Source organism: Schistocerca americana, chromosome 3, assembly GCF_021461395.2.
Source record: "Schistocerca americana isolate TAMUIC-IGC-003095 chromosome 3, iqSchAmer2.1, whole genome shotgun sequence".
NCBI lineage: Eukaryota > Metazoa > Arthropoda > Insecta > Orthoptera > Acrididae > Schistocerca > Schistocerca americana.
In genome coordinates, this window is record NC_060121.1 from 184,661,011 (window position 1) to 184,683,370 (window position 22,360).

The following is a 22,360-nucleotide window of genomic DNA, read 5'->3' on the forward strand; positions in this document are numbered from 1 at the left end:
ATTTCTCTTATTTTGTTACGATGATCATTTCTCCCTACATAGGTGAGTGTCAGCAAAATATTTTTGCGTTCGGAAGAGAAAGTTGGTTATTGAAATTTCGTAAATAGACATCGCTGCAAAGAAAACAGTCTTTGTTTCAGTGACTGCCACCCCAACTTGCATATCATATCAGTGACACTCTCACCCCTATTTCACGATGGCACAAAATGAACTGCCTTTCTTTGCACTTTTTCGATGTCCTCCGTCAATCCTACCTGGTAAGGATCCCACATCATGCAGCAATATTTCAGCAGAGGACGGACAAGTGTTATGTAGGAGGTCTCTTTAGTGAGTTTGTCACATCTTCTAAGTGTTCTGCCAACAAAGCGCATTCTTTGTTTTGCCTTTCCCACAATATTATCTATGTGGTGTTTCCAATTTAAGTTGCTCATAATTGTAATTCCTTGGTATTTAGTTGAATTGACAGCCCTTAGATTTGTGTGATTTATCGTATACCGAAAATTTATTGGATTTATTGTAGTATCCACGCGGATGACCGCGCACTTTTCTTTGTTTAGTGCCAATTGCCACTTTTCGCACCATACAGAAATTCTCTCTAGATCATTTTGTAATTGGAATTGATCGTCTGATGATTTTACTGGATGGTAAATTATAGTGTCATATGCAAACAATCTAAGGGGGTGCTCAGATTATCACCTAGATCATTTACGTAAATCAGGAACAGCAGAGGGCCTATGACACTACCTTGCGGAACGCCAGATATCACTTCTGTTCTACTCGATGGTTTACCGTCTATCACTACGAACTGTGACCTCTCTGAGAGTAAATCACGAATCCAGTCACACAACTGAGACGATAATCCATATGCACGCAGTTTGATTAATAGTCACTTGTGAGGAACGGTATCAAAAGCCTTCTGGAAATCTAGGAATGTGGAATTGATCTGAGATTCCTTGTGACAGCGCTCATTACTTCATGGGAATAAAGAGCTAGCTGTGTTGCACAAGAACAATATTTACTGAATCCGCGTTGGTTATGTATCAATAAGTCATTTTCTTCAAGGTGATTGATAATGTTAGATTACAGTATATGCTCCAAAATCTTACTGCAAATTGAGGTAAATGATATGGGACTGGAATTCAATGGGTTACTCCTATTTCCTTTCTTGAATATTGGTGTGACCTGTGCTACTTTCCAGTCTTTAGGAACAGGCCTTTCGTCAAATAAGCGGTTGTATATTTTTGCTAAGAAAGGTGCTATTGTGTCTGCATACTCTGAAAGAAACCTGATTGGTATACCATCTGGACCAGAAGACTTGCCTTTAAGTGATTTGAGTTGTTTCACAACACCTAAGATACCTAGACACCTACTTTTATGTCACTCATGCTAATAGCTGTTCTGGTTTCGAATTTTGGAATATTTACTTCATCTTCTTTTGTAAAGGAATTACGGAAAACTGTATTTAGTAACTCTGCTTTAGTGGCACCATCATTGGTAACATTTCTATTCTCTATCGCGCAGTGACGGTATTGACTTCATGTCTGAGACAGAGGAAATACCCTCAGACTTCAAGAAGAATATAATAATTCCAATCCCAAAGAAAGCACGTGTTGACAGATGTGAAAAGTACTGAACTATCAGTTTAATAAGTCACGGCTGCAAAAAACTTATGTGAATTCTTTACTGACGAATGGAGAAACTGGTATAGACCAACCTCAGGGAAGATCAGTTTGGATTACGTAGAAATATTGGAACACGTGAGGCAATACTGACCCTACAACTTATCTTAGAAGCTAGATTAAGGAAAGGCAAACCTATGTTTCTAACATTTGTAGATTTAGAGAAAGCTTTTGACAGTGTTGACTGGAATACTCTCTTTCAAAATCTGAAGGTGGCAGGGGTAAAATACAGGGAGCGAAAGGCTATTTACAATTTGTACAGAAACTAGATGGCAGTTATAAGAGTCAAGGGACATGAAAGGGAAGCAGTGGTTGGGAAGGGAGTGAGACAGGGTTGTAACCTCTCCCTTATGTTATTCAATCTGTATATTGAGCAAGCAGTAAAGGAAACAAAAGAAAAATTCGGAGTAGGTATTAAAATCCATGGAGAGGAAATATAAACTTTGAGGTTCGCCGATGACATTGTAATTCTGTCAGAGACAGCAAAGGACCTGGAAGAGCAGTTGAACGGAATGGATAGTGTCTTGAAAAGAGGATATAAGATGAACATCAACAAAAGAAAAACGAGGATGATGGAATGTAGTTGGATTAAGTCGGGTGATACTGAGTGAATTAGATTAGGAAATGAGACACTTCAAGTAGTAAAGGAGTTTTGCTATTTGGGGAGCAAAATAACTGATGATTGTCGAAGTACAGAGGATATAAAATGTAGACTGGCAATGGCAAGGAAAGCGTTTCAGAAGGAGAGAAATTTGTTAACATCGAGTATAGATTTAAGTGTCAGGTAATCATTTCTGAAAGTATTTGTATGGAGTGTAGCCATGTATGGAAGTGAAACATGGACGATAAATAGTTTGGACAAGAAGAGAGTAGAAGCTTTCAAAATGTGGTGATACAGAAGAATGCTGAAGATTAGATGGGTAGATCACATAACTAATGAAGAGGTATTGAATAGGATTGGGGAGAAGAGGAGTTTGTGGCACAACTTGACTAGAAGAAGGGATTGGTTGGTAGGACACGTTCTGAGGCATCAAGGGATCACCAATTTAGTATTGGAGGACAGCGTGGAGGGTAAAAATCGTAGAGGGAGACCAAGAGATGAATACACTAAACAGATTCAGAAGGATGTAGGCTGCAGTAGGTACTGGGAGATGAAGAAGCTTGCACAGGATAGAGTAGCATGGAGAGCTGCATCAAACCAGTCTCAGGACTGAATATCACAACAACATCACCAATGCAGTTCACCTTGTATCCAATCAGGTACTGTGTTCTCAATTGGAAACACTGTGTGAGGAGTTTTTGGACTTGTTTTTGGAAGGGTATGTGGTCTGCTACAAATTTTCCTGCTCTTATTCATTTCGAATCCATGGCTCGGCCTAGTTTTTGCTGTGCGCACCCTATTCCTGTTGCCCTGAAAGATCAGGTGAAAGCAGAATTGCACAGATGTCCATCTCTTGGGGTGATGCATCCTGTTACGGCTAGTGAATTGTTGTCTCCACTAGTTGTAGTTTGGAAGCCATCAGTGATTTCAGTACTACTGCCAATGCGCTGTCATTTGTGGATAGTTAACCTCTTCCATGCCAGAAGGAACAGTTGGTGAAAATATCAAATGGCCAGTACTTTCTAAAATTGATTTGTCTGAAGCGCATCTGCAGGTTCCTGTGAAGGAAGAGTCTCAGTGAGTTTCGGTTTTGAATACTCCTTTTGGTCTCTCTTAATATTTGCACTTTACTCTTGGTGTGGCTAGTGCCCCTGCTATTTTACAATGATTTAGAGAAATTGACTATGCCTGTCTTGGGTTGCTTTAATTATGTGGATAGTGTGGTTGTCAAGGACTCCTCCACGGCCAATCAGTTGAAAAAATTGCCCACTTTTTCTGTCCTATGGTTCACAGGCCTACGGAGTAACCTCACGAAATCTATTTAAACCTGCTATTGTGTATTTGGGGTTTGAGGTCTCACGTGATGGATTTTGTCCTTTTCTAGACCATACCTCCCCTCATCTAAAAAGGAGCTTCGACCCTTCTTAGGGAGGGTAGCATACTACCAAAAATTCCTGCCTGTTGCAGCCACATTGGTCCACCCATTGCATTCCTTGTGTAGCTACATTCTTTCCTGACCAGCTCATAGTTTTGGTGATTAATGCCCTACATTACAGCCCCAACACAGTCCTAGTGCATTGATACACTAACAGCTCTCAATGACCTTGTGCTTCGCCTCTGAATCTCATGTTCCGGCCCAGCAGCATTACTCTTGGGTAGAAAAAGAAGCACTTGTCATAGTCTATGCTCTCCAGAAATTTCATGTTTTTTCTTTAGTCTCTCTCTCTCTCTCTCTCTCTCTCTCTCTCTCTCTCTCTCTCTCTCCCTCTCTCCCTCTCTCCCTTTCCTTCTCACTCTCTCTCTCTAAGTTTCACCTAATTACTGACCATAAACCTTAGGTTTCCTTGTACCTTCATGGTTCCTTGCCTCGCAAGGCAGCACACCACCTACATCTAAACATGCCAATGCGGATACCTTGTCCTGCCTTCCTGTAGGGTCTGATTCTGACTTTGATTGTGGAGAATTGTTTTGCTTCCACCAATTTGATACTGAAATGCAGGACGTGGTGGAGGGTTTCCCAATTGCCAGCTCGCACGTAGCAGCTGCCATTGTCGCCGACTCGGTTCTCTGCCAGGTGGTTCAGTTTATTCAACAGGGCTGGCCAGATAAACCACCGGGTCGGGCTTCAGACCCCCTGGGCCTGTATTTTTCCTTAAGGTATCACCTGTGTGTTTTTAACGATGTTTTGCTGTTGTCCGTGGAAGAGTACTCATTCCCGCCATGTGATGGCACGAGGTTCTACACCTCCTCCATCAGGCCGTATGGAAGTTTGGCACACTTAGCTGGTAGCTAGGAAACATTGATGGCAAAATGTTGTTTTTATAGCGGCTTTGGGGCAATGTATCTGGGCAATAGACAGCTTCCAGGGTCTCCCTGTCCCCCCGTTCCACTCCATGCCAGCCGTGTGAACGCATTCATGTAGACTTTGTGGTCCCTTCTTGAGTTCCCATTGGCTCTTCATTGTGGATGCATTTTCCTGGTTTTCTTACATTCTGTGGTGTGCATCGATGTCGGCTGAGGTCACAATTAGTACACTTTTGAGGGTTTTTTTTGTATTAAGGAGTTACCTTGTACCTTACTTACTGATAATGGGGCCCCTGTTTGTTTCTCAGACCTTTCAATTGTTTTGTTCCTGTCACTGCATTCGTAATTTCAGTGCTCCACCATTCCACCCTCAACTAAATGGTGAGGCAGAACGGCTAGTATGTATGTGCGAGTCTCAAATAAAAAAGTTTGTGGATATGTCGCTAGGAGAACGCCTTCTCAGTTTTCTGAGCACCTGCCATTTCACACCTATGAGGGAGCTGAGACCAGCTGAATTGCTTCACAGTCGGCAACCACGCACACTCCTTCACCTCCCGCAGCCTGCACCGCACCTGCCGCAGTTGAATTCATCTGCCCGCTTCATGTTGAGATTGCTAGTGTGGGCACGAGGGTTTGGTCGCCGGCCCAAGTGGATACCAGCCACTGTTTTCCACTGCCAGGGATGCCGTCTTTGTGTCATCCATACAGCCAGCACGCTATGGCATTCTACTTTAATCAGCTACACCTCCACTTGCCGCCAGAAGCTACAGGTTCATATGTGCAGCCCCCAGTGCCACTGACGCCCTGCTGCCCTCCACTTTGAGCCTGTCATCACTTGCTGTGGAGGTGCTCCCATTCCATTGGCTGCCTCCTCCAGCTTTCTGGTGCTGGATGCAGGTCTCTCTAGCCTGAATCTGTTGCCACATCCTGATGTTCCATTCGGACCATGTCCACTGGACCCCTCATTGTCACCGCGTCGGCCAATTGTCGCTGATGGGTCCAGCCCCATCTCCTCTGCACTGGGAGCTACTTGCTGATGACGATACAGATATGGTGATGCTCCTTCCTCCCTGGTGCTGTCATCAGGTGCCGCGTGGGCTCACCACCCTTGTGTGTGCCCACATCTCCGTGCATTCCAGCCCTACGCTTTGGTGCCCACCCAGCACATCGTCCCAGCCCCTCCATAGGGACTGGATGATGCCCCTCTGGATCCAATGGATATCTCTCTCGTCAGGCCACTGGCATCTCCTCCTTTGCCTGGGCAACCTCTTCACATGAGAGAGATATGTGCTGCAACCGGCTACTTTTGCATGTGAGTGAGAGCGCACCAAGGATTAGTGTTGCCGCACATATGTATTTGATCAACTGCCAACTGTGTTAGCACGAGCCATTAACTAGAGGCTGCCTGTAGAAATCATGCACATGGCACAGTCTCTACTACATCTACATCTACATTTATACTCCGCAAGCCACCCAACGGTGTGTGGCGGAGGGCACTTTACGTGCCACTGTCATTACCTCCCTTTCCTGTTCCAGTCACGTATGGTTCGCGGGAAGAACGACTGTCTGAAACCCTCCGTGCGCGCTCTAATCTCTCTAATTTTACATTCGTGATCTCCTCGGGAGGTATAAGTAGGGGGAAGCAATATATTCGATACCTCATCCAGAAACGCACCCTCTCGAAACCTGGCGAGCAATCTACACCGCGATGCAGAGTGCCTGTCTTGCAGAGTCTGCCACTTGAGTTTATTAAACATCTCCGTAACGCTATCACGGTTACCAAATAACCCTGTGACGAAACGCGCCGCTCTTCTTTGGATCTTCTCTATCTTCTCCGTCAAACCGATCTGGTACGGATCCCACACTGATGAGCAATACTCAAGTATAGGTCGAACGAGTGTTTTGTAAGCCACTTCCTTTGTTGATAGTCCACATTTTCCAAGCACTCTCCCAATGAACCTCAACCTGGTACTCGCCTTACCAACAATTAATTTTATATGATCATTCCACTTCAAATCGCTCCGCACGCATACTCCCAGATATTTTACAGAAGTAACTGCTACCAGTGTTTGTTCCGCTATCATATAATCATACAATAAAGGATCCTTCTTTCTATGTATTCGCAATACATTACATTTGTCTATGTTAAAGGACAGTTGCCACTCCCTGCACCAAGTGCCTATCCGCTGCAGATCTTCCTGCATTTCGCTACAATTTTCTAATGCTGCAACTTCTCTGTATACTACAGCATCATCCGCGAAAACCTGCATGGGACTTCCGACACTATCTACTAGGTCATTTATATATATTGTGAAAAGCAATGGTCCCATAACACTCCCCTGTGGCACGCTAGAGGTTACTTGAATGTCTGTAGACGTCTCTCCATTGATAACAACATGCTGTGTTCTGTTTGCTAAAAACTCTTCAATCCAGCCACACAGCTGGTCTGATATTCCGTAGGCTCTTACTTTGTTTATCAGGCGACAGTGCGGAACTGTATCGAATGCCTTCCGGAAGTCAAGAAAAATAGCATCTACCTGGGAGCCTGTATCTAATATTTTCTGGGTCTCATGAACAAATAAAGCGAGTTGGGTCTCACACGATCGCTGTTTCCGGAATCCATGTTGATTCCTACATAGTAGATTCTGGGTTTCCAAAAACGACATGATACTCGAGTAAAAAACATGTTCTAAAATTCTACAACAGATCGACGTCAGAGATATAGGTCTATAGTTTTGCGCATCTGCTCGACGACCCTTCTTGAAGACTGGGACTACCTGTGCTCTTTTCCAATCATTTGGAACCCTCCGTTCCTCTAGAGACTTGCAGTACACGGCTGTTAGAAGGGGGGCAAGTTCTTTCGTGTACTCTGTGTAGAATCGAATTGGTATCCTGTCAGGTCCAGTGGTCTTTCCTCTATTGAGTGATTCCAGTTGCTTTTCTATTCCTTGGACACTTATTTCGATGTCAGCCATTTTTTCGTTTGTGCGAGGATTTAGAGAAGGAACTGCAGTGCTGTCTTCCTCTGTGTAACAGCTTTGGAAAAAGGTGTTTAGTATTTCATTTTTACGCGTGTCATCCTCTGTTTCAATGCCATCATCATCCCAGAGTGTCTGGATATGCTGTTTCGAGCCACTTACTGATTTAACGTAAGACCAGAACTTCCTAGGATTTTCTGTCAAGTCGGTACATAGAATTTTACTTTTGAATTCACTGAACGCTTCACGCATAGCCCTCCTTACGCTAACTTTGACATCGTTTATCTTCTGTTTGTCTGAGAGGTTTTGGCTGCGTTTAAACTTGGAGTGAAGCTCTCTTTGCTTTCGCAGTAGTTTCCTAACTTTGTTGTTGTACCATGGTGGGTTTTTCCCATCCTTCACAGTTTTACTCGGCATGTACCTGTCTAAAACGCATTTTACGATTGCCTTGAACTTTTTTCATAAACACTCAACATTGTCAGTGTCGGAACAGAAATTTTCGTTTTGATCTGTTAGGTAGTCTGAAATCTGCCTTCTATTACTCTTGCTGAACTACCTACTGGTGACTCGCACCTATATAATATACACACGGAGCAGTGCTGACTCACGCTCACTGTGTTTTTAGTTTGTACCACTGACAGTAGCTGTTCTGTGTATCACTTACATTGTGACTTCTGTATGATTATTTTGTCTTGTTAAATGTTGAGTCACGAGAGGCTTATTTCCATTATTGTTTAGAGGTTTATGAATAAAGCCATATTTGTGTTACTTGTATAGGTTTCGCGTATTACTTGGTTACTACGGTAATGAGTATTGTATGAATCAGCTTTAAACAGCATTACTTCACATTGTATGATTTAATTCTTCTTCTTCCTCTTTTTCTTTTTCTTCTTCTTCTTCGTCTTATTATTATTATTATTATTATTATTATTATTATTATTATTATCATTTTATATTTGTTATTTTTTATCTGTAATAATTATCTTTTGTCAGCTTGCTTCCCATACTTCTGTTTTGAAATATTTATGTAATAGTATTGCATGCTAACAAATACACGCACATGCACACGCTCACACACACACACACACACACACACACACACACACACACACACACACACATTCTTCCTTACTCATATATCAGCTAGAAAGATGGGGAAATTTAGTATTGTTGAAAAGAGCTCCAAGAATTGAACATTTTTTGTCTGAAATGTTACGTCCATGATAAAAGCATATAATGCAAGATGCAAAAAAGAACTACATTTACGTCTACATCTACATACATACTTCATAAGGCAGTGTATGATGCATGACAGATAGTAACTTGTATCACTGCAAGTCATTCATCTACATCTATTTCCACCGAGCGAGGTGGCGCAGTGGTTAGCACACTGGACTCGCATTCGGGAGGATGACGGTTCAATCACGTCTCCGGCCATCCTGATTTAGGTTTTCCGTGATTTCCCTAAATTGTTTCAGGCAAATACCGGGATGGTTCCTTTGAAAGGGCACGGCCGATTTCCTTCCCAATCCTTCCCTAACTCGAGCTTGCGCTGCGTCTCTAATGACCTCGTTGTCGACGGGACGTTAAACACTAACAACCACCACCTACATCTATTTCTGCATACATACTCCGGAAGCCACATATAGTGCATGGCAGAGGGACCTTGGACTGCTACTGGTTATTTCCCTTTCTGCTCCACTCTCAAATAGAGCAAAGGAAAAAAGACATGTAACAATACACGTATCATTACCACCTTATATAAACTGTTTCAGTTCATTAATATAAATTCATTATTTTTTGTGTTACAAGGATTAGCCATGCATAGATGGATAACAATACATAGAAGGCAGTGAGGTGTCAAAGCAAGCATGGCACGCTTCTGCCATCTAGTGACAATAGTGATAAACTGAGCTCACTTAGCACTGTACAACACTGTCACCAGACAGATAAATGATCAATCTTAACTCGTAAATATATTTTTGAACATTACTGTTTAAATAGTGTTACGTGTATGGTTATATGTAGTTTGTAAAACAGCATTTTTCATTGTAATTGCAGGATCTTGTTTATTTGTAGTTACATCACACAAAAAAAGTACTTGAACAATGTAGGAAAAGATAGATTGCCACTTACTGTAAAGAAGACACGTCAAGCTGCAGACACGCATGATTAAAAGACATGCACACTCACATATAGGTTTCGGTCACAGCCTTCGTCAGTGAAGACACACACACACACACACACACACACACACACACACACACACACACACACACAAAAACTGCTAACTCTAGCATCTCCGGACTGAGATGCCAGAGTCGACGGTTGTGTGTGCATGAGGTGAGCTTGCTTTTGTGTGTGTGTGTGTGTGTGTGTGTGTGTGTGTGTGTGTGTGTGTGTGTTGAAAGCTGTAGGCAAAAGCTATATGTGAGTGTCTTTTAATTGTGCCTGTCTGCAACGTGACTTATCTTCTTTACGGTATGTAGCAATCTGTCTTTTCTTACAGAGTTTATATTCGTACCTGGAGTTTCCATTGTTTAAAAAAAGTGTTTCTTTTACTTTGTTATCTGACCTGAAAATTAAAGTTAAACGTTCTTGAAATTCTTGGAAATTGTGGAACCAATGTCTTGCCGGTATCAATGTTGATAACAGGCAAAAGTAGTCTAGGTTCTTGTTTCCCAGGATGGCTGAATTGTTGATATACACAATGAAGTTTGTATGGAACCCTCGTTGTGCAACTGCCATATGCATCTGACCGATTTTTAACTATTTTTAAGTTGCATTCAACATGAAGGATGCCTGTTTGCATGTCCTCCGTACAGGAGTTTGTGCAGTAGTCGTTCTGTACAATCCTCCTACGTGAATGATTTCTTAAACCTTGAAATTTAAAGCTTCAGCTTTTCTATTTGCTGTCTTCTATTGCCACGCCAGACAGGTCAACAGGATTACTGAATAGAAGCCTTCAACACACTTAGCAGTTTTATGTGTGACCAATGGGTGACATATAAACAGTTAAAGTCCTTTGCTATATACTATGTCCATGTAAGCAATTGATATGGATCACACGTCGCTGCTATCATAGTGCTCTCCTAGTACTAGTACTGTGTTAATTCTGTACCAGGTCTTGTATTCCGCGAGGCTGGTAGGAGCGGTGCTTATATTCTCTTCAGCTAGGTTGCGCTCCTGTCATGGTGTGGTCCTAATCATTGCACCATTGGACAACGACGTCTCACTGCCTTCTCTGTTCTTGCGTTCGTTGTCTTTGTTCTGGTGCTTGTGGTTATGCCAGAACATTCCTTCGTCCCCCCCCCCCCCTCCCCCCCCCTCACCAATGAGACATGACCACGCTCATGTAGGTAGTGCGACCACGACGGGGCGGGCAGGAGTGTAGGTGCATTGCCGGGCTGGAAGCTGTGGTTGCATGGCGCCTCAAGCTTCCGGCCGTACCCCGCCATCCGGTCTGCACTCAGGCGGAAACCTCCCCCAGAAAACAACCAGAAGGGCATGCATCCACCTCCTGATGCCGTGAACCAGATAAAGGCGGTGACTGCTGCAATGTGGGTGGATTCAGCTGCATCAGTAGGACGAGAGGAGACGAAGGCTCTGTCTCCATGGGGTCGTCCCGCAGTGTCATGGTGACACCCTCTGGCGGCTGCTGTGTGCTGTGGCTGCGCTGCCCTCTGGACCCATGAATCTGGGAGAAGAGACACTGAAAAATCATCATTCACATGACAGAGATGAAGTTTGATTTTGATGGTGGCCATCTGCAGCTGAAAGAAGATAAATGCAAGCGCCAAGTCAACGGACTATCTTGCCTCGCCCCCACCGTTTGCTGCCGCTAAAAACCCTGTAAAAGACAATATCAAGCAGGGCAAAGCGATACTTGTGGCCTTCCTTCGGTGCCGGATGCTGAGGAAGGTGGAGCAGTGTCCGACAGTGGCGACTGTAAAGCAATTCCACAGGCGATGGTCCATCTCATGGGTGCAGACGATAAAAGGTGAGAAACGTCTGCTGTGCTTGATCCCTAGTGTGTGCAGAGCAAAGTTTGGCCATTTGCTGCTTGAAGGTTCTGACAAGATTTTCCCCTTTGCCATTTGACTGTGGATGGAATGGTGCATTAGTTAGATGCTGTATGCCACTGTGTTCACAGAATGTTTCTAATTCATTTGACATGAACCGAGGTCCATTGTCTGAGACTATTACTTCAGATAAACCGTCCAGGCAAAAAATCGATGACAACACCTGAATTGTACTACATGACATTGTCGAGTTCATTGGTGCAGCGAAAGGAAACTTACTGTACGAGCCAACCATAATCAACAAACGAGTGTTCCAGAAAGGTCTCGCAAAGTCTATGTGCAGACGTTACCATGGCGATTGCGATTTAGGCCAAGCAAAGAATTTTTGTGGCAGAGCGGACTGATTTTCCGCTCAGGCGTGACACTGTGACATCATCTGTTCTATTTGGATATCCATATCTTGCCAAGTTCAGTGTCAACATGCTAATTGCGATGTACCAACATTCCCCAAATATCCTTGGCGAAGTAACTGCAACACTTATTTTTGCAAAGCTATAGGGATCAACACACGGCTGTCCATTGTCATTTGTCTCATGAATAATACCGTGGGCAAGACTTAATTCTGTTCACCTGTGTAGCTGCCCATGTAGCAAACTGTTTATGTGGCATAGAAGGTTGTTTATTTGACGTGGCGAGCTGTCACTGCCGCCGAATGGGCCGATCGCAACTAAGGGACTCAACCCGACAAATAGCTGGCCGCTCAAATGTTTGAACCAGCAAGGCACCGGAATTGTACTGATCTAGTATTTGCACTACCTCCTGAATTGATGGACCGGACTGTGGCAAAATTTGTTCTCCGACTTTGACATCAGATACATTGTACACGATTGCATCACGCAACGTATCATATGAATGTAAAGCACTGCAAGCACATTTGAATTTGCGTTTCCTTATCATACCCTTAGAGTATTGTTCGTCTGTATGGGACCCTTACCAGTTGGGTTTGATTCAAGAGATTGGGAAGGTCCAAAGAAGAGCGGCAAGATTCGTGACTGGTACATTCAGCCATCGCGAGAGCGTTACAAATCTCATAGAAAGTTTGAAGTTGGACACACTTGCAGATAGACGACGCGCTAAACAGAAGGGGCTGCTCTCTAAATTCTGAAATCCAGTCTTCACCGACGATGTAGAGCATATACGAGGGCAGTTCAATAAGTAATGCAACACTTTTTTTTTCTCGGCCAATTTTGGTTGAAAATACTGGAAATTTCTTGTGGGATATTTTCAAACATTCCCGCTTCGTCTCGCATAGTTTCATTGACTTCCGACAGGTGGCAGCGCTGTACGGAGCTGTTAAAATGGCGTCTGTAACGGATGTGCGTTGCAAACAACGGGCAGTGATCGAGTTTCTTTTGGCGGAAAACCAGGGCATCTCAGATATTCATAGGCGCTTGCAGAATGTCTACGGTGATCTGGCAGTGGACAAAAGCACGGTGAGTCGTTGGGCAAAGCGTGTGTCCTCATCGCCGCAAGGTCAAGGAAGACTGTCTGATCTCCCGCGTGCGGGCCGGCCGTGCACAGCTGTGACTCCTGCAATGGCGGAGCGTGCGAACACACTTGTTCGAGATGATCGACGGATCACCATCAAACAACTCAGTTCTCAACTTGACATCTCTGTTGGTAGTGCTGTCACAATTGTTCACCTGTTGGGATATTCAAAGGTTTGTTCCCGCTGGGTTCCTCGTTGTCTAACCGAACACCATAAAGAGCAAAGGAGAACCATCTGTGCGGAATTGCTTGCTCGTCATGTGGCTGAGGGTGAAAATTTCTTGTCAAAGATTGTTACAGGCGATGAAACATGGGTTCATCACTTCGAACCTGAAACAAAACGGCAATCAATGGAGTGGCGCCACACCCACTCCCCTACCAAGAAAAAGTTTAAAGCCATACCCTCAGCCGGTAAAGTCATGGTTACAGTCTTCTGGGACGCTGAAGGGGTTATTCTGTTCGATGTCCTTCCCATGGTCAAACGATCAACTCTGAAGTGTATTGCGCTACTCTTCAGAAATTGCAGAAACGACTTCAGCATGTTCGTAGGCACAAAAATCTGAACAAACTTCTCCTTCTTCATGACAACGCAAGACCTCACACAAGTCTTCGCACCCGAGAGGAGCTCACAAAGCTTCAGTGGACTGTTCTTCCTCATGCACCCTACAGCCCCGATCTCGCACCGTCGAATTTCCATATGTTTGGCCCAATGAAGGACGCAATCCGTGGGAGGCACTACGCGGATGATGAAGAAGTTATTGATGCAGTACGACGTTGGCTCCGACATCGACCAGTGGAATGGTACCGCGCAGGCATACAGGCCCTCATTTCAAGGTGGCGTAAGGCCGTAGCATTGAATGGAGATTACGTTGAAAAATAGTTTTGTGTAGCTAAAAGATTGGGGAATAACCTGGTGTATTTCAATGCTGAATAAAACAACCCCTCTTTCAGAAAAAAAAAAAGTGTTGCATTACTTATTGAACTGCCCTCGTATTATTACCACCAACTTTCAACTCACGTAATGATCATCATTCAAAGATAAGGGAAATAAGACCTTGTACTGAGGCGTTCAGACAGTCCTTTTTCCCTCGTGCGATCCGTGAGTGGAGCAGAAGGGGGGGGGGGGGGGGCATATGACTTTGGCGCGAATTGTGCCCTCCGCCACACACCGCTTGGTGGCTAGCCGAGTATATATGTAGATGTAGATATCTGTTACCCACTCGCAATAAGCTTATTCTGACCGTTTTTTGCAATTAAAGAATTGATACCTAGCTGCTACCATATTCACTTGTTGGTCATAATAGATAGATAGTTTGTCGACCACTTGGTCATAAAGTTCACTCCGAATGGCATTAGGAAAAAGTTTTGTGAGGCAGAACACTGCACTTCCTACTGTTGCTAATAGATATGGAAGTTTCACAGTAGCTGGTACATTGTGAGCTAGGAAGTGCACCTCAAACTGTGACAATCACTCTAACCATTCCTCTTCTTGGTCACAAAACTGTCAAAAAGGTGGTACAGCAGCTGTAGTAGGCAGTGCTTGTTTTGTAAGGTGGACAGTGTTGGCCAGTAGCTGCTGCACCATGTTGAGTAATTAGAGATTTGTTGTGCCTAGAACTGAAAGATCTGCATTAGCTGCGTTGCATGTAACGCTTGTGACTGTGGCGCCTGAGCAGGGGGGCAGGAGAGGTGGGGTAGGCATATTGGAAGACACAAATGCAACAAACAGACAAAGCAAGCAAGCAATAAAAGCAAAGAAAATTTCTGAAATGTCCACCTGAAAACACTGATTAGCAAAAATGGCAAGAAACTTTTAAAGCAAATATATAAACCCCTGCAAATTAAAGACAAGAGAACATTAAGGTGCCAGCTAAAAAAAAAAACAGCAAATTCCGTGGCCGTCAAGCATGAGGTTCGGCGTAGTACTTGTCGCCATACTTGGGGTCGTGCCCATTCATCTCGTATAGAGTGCCTAAAGGATACTGTGCTCTTGGAATGCTATACAACAATTCAAGCAAATCACGTTAGTAGTTTTTATTTCAATAAAGCAGATTGGCAATACTTAACTTTGTATTTACAAGAACGTGTCGCACGCAATCGGCAATATGCAAACAGTCAGTCCTTTCCTATATACTATGTCCATGTAAACAATTGGTATGGAGCACATGTCACTGCTAACATAGTGCTCTCCTAGTACTGTCCATCTAGTACTGTGTTAATAATGTACCGGATCTTGTACTCCGCGAGGCTGGCAGGGGGTGCTCCTGTTGTGGTGTGGTTCTAATCATCTCACCATTGGCCAGCATCATCTCCACACCTTCTCTGTTCTTGCGTTCTTCGTTTCGGCGCTTGTGGTTACGCCAGAACATGCTTTCTAAATTTACAGCAACTGTGAAGAAATTGTACTTAAAATTAATAGAGGGAAAGGAAGAAAAAATACTTTTTGATAGTAAGCAAATCAGAAACTATCATCTCACGTCCAAACTGAATGAAATAAAATAGGGTAAGTTGATAAATTTTGTTACCTTAATACAAGAAACAACAGATGCAACTTGGAAATTAAAAAAAAAAAAATTGCAACAGCAAAACATGGATGTTAAGAAAACCACTACAGCTGTTATTTTAAGCTCATTTATTAAGCCATGACTGGTTTCATAGTGTACGAACATCTATATGACCTGCAGATTGAAACACAAATTAGGCTGAAAGTTACTCAAACATGCACATATTATATGATATGTAAATGTCACACTGAATATCCACCAATAGTCTTGATAAGTAATGCTCACAAAAAGCGGAATTGTGACAGTATCATTGTTCTTTTCCAGTGTTTAGTAACTTTTAGTGTAATCTGTGTCTTTTTGAATTGCAATACACCTTAGGATGTTTTTATACAATGAAACCAGATGATAAATCAACCTATAATAATTCCTATGGTTGGTCTACTCAAAATTCATATTAATCAGCTGTGGAACCACAACTTGATCAAGTAAAATATGCTTTCAGTGAAAGCTGGTAGTGAGCCATTCATTTACTACAGAAAAGAAAAAAGATAATACAGATTTTCGTCCGGACTGTGCTCCTATATGACTGTGATAATCGAATACTGTTGAAGACAGATGGAAAGTAGTTACAGAGAATTAAAGTGTGGCTATGAAGAAGGTTAACAAGGATAGCTGGACACTTAGAAAATCAGATGAAAAGTCTTGAAAAAGATAAATGGACAGAGAAATGTAGTAGCAACTTGCCAAAAAAGGAAAACAAAACTTTTTAAAGATTTATTTAGAAGTAATAAATTTGTAAGAAATATATCAGAATGTAAATTTTTGTGGAGGAAAACTAAGAAAACGGGACCATCAGAGGTAACAAAGTGTTGGAATTATCAAGAAACTGAAACATAACATAATGGCACGCATTTCAAATAGGTGAGCCTCTGTGGAAATGGACATGGTTCATTAGCCCAGTGAGGTGACAGCAAATATCAGTTTTGCTGCCCACGGACCCTGAGCGTGTGACAAGTACGGACAAAACCTGAATCAGGCCAGTGCAACCAGTGGAATTCCCAGAAGTTTGCTACTGAAGATACTACCTAAGGGCTGTCGCATGGGCCAGCCTTGTCAGTATCCTATCAACATAAAGTTGCTATTAATTCAGCTCTATAAATAGTATTTAATAGGTGAAGATACAGGTTTACTCGCAAAAGATACCCACATAGTTTAAAACAAGAGCACTTTTCATTGGATAATAAATAACTGATTAACAATAAAAATAAAGAACACGTTTCAACATTTACGTGGAAAATTAATCATTTTCATGGAAAAAATGTCATAGCTATAATCAAGATGTCATTGAATGACATGCAGCACATGGCAGTGAATGATATACAGAAAGTTTGATCAATTTACAAAGTTCAAGCATTCATTGAACATAATCTTAATTATAATTAGCTTGGCGCCTGCTGCTTTGGTCTCATAGCTGTAAGGTCCGCACAGTTTTTTTTTTTTTTTTTTTTTTTTAAAGTGAATTTTATGTTGGCGAGAAGTGAAATACAAGTTTTCAAAGATTTAGCTTTCAAATTTTTTTAATTTAACAAAATATTTTCTTAAAAATTTTCTTCCGTATAGGGGTTTTGTCCAAAACAGTGAAACACAGACTTTTTTTACTTCTAATGAAGGACCCAAATTCAAATTTTCATGGTGTTAACTTAAAAAATGCTTTCATAATGGAATATTTTGATAAAACATTTCATCCGTTTGAAGTTGAATTTCCAGAAACACTAAAGCACTTTTTTTTTCTTTCTAACTGAGAATTTAAATACCATTTTCATAGATGTAGCTGTAAAAAAAATGCTTTAGTAGTACTCTAATAATGATTTTTTAAAAGAAACCTTCACCCACTATTTCACCCTCATAGGGGTGAAATTTCCAAAAATGCTGAAACACATATTTCTTTTATATGAATGTGTGGTGTCTGTTCTTTCAGACTTGTATTTCTTTCAGAATGAGATTTTCACTCTGCAGTGGAGTGTGCGCTGATATGAAACTTCCTGGCAGATTAAAACTGTGTGCTGGACCGAGACTCGAACTCGGGACTTTTGCCTTTCGCGGGCAAGTGCTCTACCATCTGAGCTGCCCAGGCACGACTCACGCCCCGATTTCACTATCCTTCTGATGGGTTGGTCTTTGTATATGATATCCAACTCATAGTTGTATCTCCTCCTCCATCTTCCTCCTTCGCAGATTGGGCCAATAATTCGTTTAAGTACCTTTCTTTCAAATGCATCCAGTGTTTCAATATCTTTAGTTGTTAATGTCCAGGCTTCAGAGGCATATGTAAACACTGGTCGTATAAGTGATTTATACATAGTTAATTTTGTGGTACGAGTCAGGAGCCTTGAGGATAGAAGTCTTGTTAGGGCAAAATAGGCTCTGTTGGCCAGTATTAATCTCTGCTTAATTTCATAGGCGGTATCATTTAGATGTGTAACTGTCGAGCCCAGATACTTGAAATGTTCAACTCTCTCAAATGTATAATTGCCCGTTGTTATTGCATTTGGCATATTTTCTCTGTGTGCTTTTCCAGCTGCCATATATTTTGTTTTTTTGTTCATTAATAATTAACCCCATGTTCCTACTGGCCTGTTCAAGAGCTGTAAATGTCTCTTCCATTGTTTTTTGGGTTCTTGCTATTATATCTATGTCATCTGTGTAGGCCAGTATCTGCACTGATTTATAGAAGATCGTTCCCCTATTCAGAAGGTTTGCGTTTCTCATCACCTTCTCCAGGGCAGCATTAAAGAGAAGGCATGCCAATGCATCCCCTTGTCGCACTCCAGTTTTAATACTCAATGTGCTGGACATCATTCCTCCTATTCTTACACTACCTTGTGTTTCGCTCATTGTCATTCTCACCAGCCTTACCAACTTTCTAGAGATTCCCAGTTCATCTAGAGCTTGATATAACTGCTCTCTATTTATGCTATTATAAGCTGCTTTGAAATCTGTAAAGAGGTGATGCGTGCCAACTCCGTATTTGTTTGTTTTTTCCAGGATTTGTCTTAAGGTGAATATTTGATCTATAGTTGACTTCACAGGAAGGAATCCGCATTGGTACGGCCCCATCTCCCTCTGTAGGATCGGGAGTATTCTGTCGAATAGTATATTAGAGAGTATTTTATATCCCAAATAAAGTAGTGTGATACCTCTGTAATTGCTACTCGCCATCTTATTTCCTTTCTTATATATGGGACATATGTTACCCTCTTTTCATTGTTGGGGCATTTTCTCCTCTTCCCATATTCTGGTGACCATTTTTAGAAGGCTTTGTTCCAGCTCTCTGCCTCCTTGCTTAAACAGTTCTACTGGAATACCATCTGTCCCTGCCGTCTAGTTGTTTTTCTTTTTCTTCATGGCAGTTTTCACTTCTTCTATATTTGGTGGGATAGTGTTGTTGTCTGGGTCCTCTTCCCCATTCGTGTCTGTTGGGTTCTCTGGTATAGTTATTTTAGGGTTGAGGAGACTATCAAAATACCTGCGCCATCTTTCGCATATTCCCTTCCCTTCACTTATTATATTCCCTGTTTCATCTTTTATTAAGCTTGTTTTGCTACCAAAAGCCTTCTGTGCTGCATTCACCTCTCTGTAGAATTTTCGTAATATCATTTTTGCTTCTCATGAGCTCCATTTCTTTGACACTTGCTTTCATCCATTCTCTTTTTTTTCTTTGGTGAGTCCTCTTTTCAATCCTCCGTTTTTCTTTGTATTCTTCTGCTATCCTTGTACAGTGGAATCGCAGTGTCCTTCTATATGCTTTGTTCTTTTCTTCAGTTACTATTTCACATTCAGTATCAAACCATGATGGTCTTACTTGTCTTGTCCCAATTGTGTCAGTCTCTGTTGCCGATGTCTCCACCGTCATTTTTATCGCTTCCCACTGATCTTCAATATTGTTATATTCTCCAGCGTTTTCCAGAATCCGAGTTATCTTCTCCTGATACTGTTCTCTTACTTCCACTGATTCTAAAGTTGTTATATTATATTTCTGTGCCCTGGGTCAGTCTCCTTTCGCTGCGTTAGATATCCTTGCCCTCACCCATGCCCATACCAGAAAATAATCTGTATCCATGTGTGGGCCTCTGAGACTACTCAAGTCCAATAGGTTCGATTTGTATCTCATATCTATCAACACATGGTCAATCTGGTTTACTGTGTTTCCATCCGGTGAGTTCCATGTCCCCTTATGAATTTCTTTATGTGGGAACAGTGTTGGTCCTATTACCATATTTCTAGATGCTGCGAACAGTATAAGCCTTGTTCCGTTATCATTACTTGGTGCGTGTTTGCTGGGGAGGAGGGGGGAGGGCAATTATTGGTCTATAAATCTGTTCTTTCCCCACCTGAGTGTTTAGGTCTCCAGCTATTATTTTAATATCATGCCCTGGGCACTCATCAGATACTCTTTCCAAAGATTCATAGAATACTTCTTTCTCTTCTTCTTCCGATTCTTCTGTTGGTGCATGGGCATTAATTATGGAGTAGTTAAAGAATTTCCCCTTTATCCTGAGTGTTAATAATCTTGGACTAATGGGTGTAAACCCTATTGCCAAATGCTTTAATTGATGGTGTACAACAAATCCTGTCCCCAGATGGTGATTTCTTTCACTTCAGCTATAGAATATATTCGCCTTTCTTTTCTAAAACTCCACTCCCTGGCCATCTAATTTCTTGTAGTGCTATTACACTTTGCTTCAGACTCATTATTTGATCGACCAGGAGCACTGAAAGTAATGCTGGATCAAATAATGAGTCTGAAGCAAAGTATAATAGCACTGTGAGCTGACTACATTTTTCATTTTTTGTGGATAACAACTCTGTTTTACTTTGCAGGTTTTGTTATGTTCAATAACATGTAATTCTTTTCTTACAGGACAAAGCTTGTGAACTTGTGGATAGGGAAATGGAGTACAAAGTTGTAAAAGATCATAAAGGAAAGAATTCAGAGATTGCAAGTGAACAAAAGATTAAAGATGAAGCTTACTATGAGAAAGAAATGGTAAGTTGGGCAGATAATCAAACATTGTGTTTGTGGTCTGATGTTTTTTAAAAGTCTTGCTGAGGACCGTTCACCAAAATAGTGTTCAGTCATCATTAATATCCAAGCCAAAACTTTATGACCATCTGCTTAATGGTGTGTTGATCCTGATTTGGAAAGCTATACAAAAGTGATTCTGTGGAGTGGTTTTGACAGATCCTTTGTATGTTTCTAGAGATATGTGGTACCAGATGCCTATGCACAGGCCATGCAATTCATATAAATTATGGGCCAGTGGCTTGCAGGTGCAGAGCAAACACCCAACAGCATCTCATATGGGTTCCATCAGGTGAATTTGGTGGCCAAGTTGTCATTGGGAGTTCACTGTAATGTCCCTCAAACCACTGTTGCATGATTCTGGACATGGACATGGACAGTTATCGTGCTGGAAGAGGCCATCACTACAATGGAAGACATCAAGAATGAATGGATAAAGGTGGTCTGAAATAATTTTGATGTAGTCCACAGCTATCATGATGCTTTCAATTACTACCACTCTTGGAAGCCCGGGTGAAGGACCCCATAGCATAACACTGACCCCCCCCCCCCCTCCCCCCCAGTTTCAGCTGTGGCACATTGCATGTATGAAGCAACCACATTCTGGCCTTGGAATGTGGACAGTAATCCTGGTGGAAGGTGCTGTCAGTATTGCAGGACCCATCAAGTATGATTTGATCAAGATGGTATACAATAATGTTCATATAAACCATAGTTGTCATTGTGCTTTTAATTGCTACCATCCTTGAATGCTCAGGTGAACGTGCATTGCATGTGTTGAGCAACCTTTTGCATGACTATCATCATATCACAATGTGTCCATCGACCTGGTGTTAACAAAGCACATGATATCCATATCATCTGACACATTTCCATTGGTCTGGTTCAGTGTCTATGATCTCATACCCACTGCAACTGTAGTTGATGATTTTGTTGGATCACAAACCATTTGTGCCTGCACCAGCATTGTATTCTGTTGTCAGATCTACCACAGATCACCACCTATCCCGATTTACAGAGTAGGCATGTGCTGTAATGAAGCATATACGTCCAACACCGCGTCACCTTCTCGTGGTTTCACTGTCCTTCAACTGCTTTCAATAATGCTCACAACCATAGTATGCGAACAGCTGACAATCTTCCATTCCCGAGATGCTCCTCCTTGGGTGCCGGGCTACAACAATGTGGCAGTGGATTACTTGTGACCTGTCTTGTCATTAGAATGAGTCCCCATTCATCTCATTCCACTTATATACTTTCCTTACTGTGTAATGTGCCCTCAATGCCAGTGGTTTTCAATCTTGGAGTGGGCATTGGTCATAATGTTTTGGCTCATCAGTGTTTGAGCAGTAGTTTTGATGGTAATAACTTTGCACAATTACATTGCCCAGTACTGTTTCAACTCTTCCCACATGAAAGGTGAAAGATCCTGTTTTTTTTTTTTTTTAAAAAAAAGGGGGGGGGGGGGTCAGTAACCCTTTTTACACACTCAGCAAGTATTTTTCATTCATAATAAAAAATGTACATTGGTGAAAAGTCCTATTATATATGAACTAAAATACCTCTTCAGTACTATGTCTTAATGTAAAAAAGCACAGAATAAATTAACAAAAAGAGAATATTTGTGTAATATCATTATGA

General features: G+C 42.0%; 1 protein-coding gene across 3 annotated transcripts in view; it reads left to right on the top strand.

The window, feature by feature from the left end:
* LOC124605438 (RNA polymerase II-associated protein 3) overlaps positions 1–22,360 on the top strand; it is a 103,432-nt gene that overhangs the window by 40,370 nt on the left and 40,702 nt on the right. For all 3 annotated transcript variants that reach the window (XM_047137110.1, XM_047137109.1, XM_047137111.1), the window contains one exon: positions 20,558–20,683. In XM_047137110.1, coding sequence (XP_046993066.1) covers positions 20,558–20,683 — 126 coding nt within the window. The remainder of the gene's footprint in view (positions 1–20,557; positions 20,684–22,360) is intronic.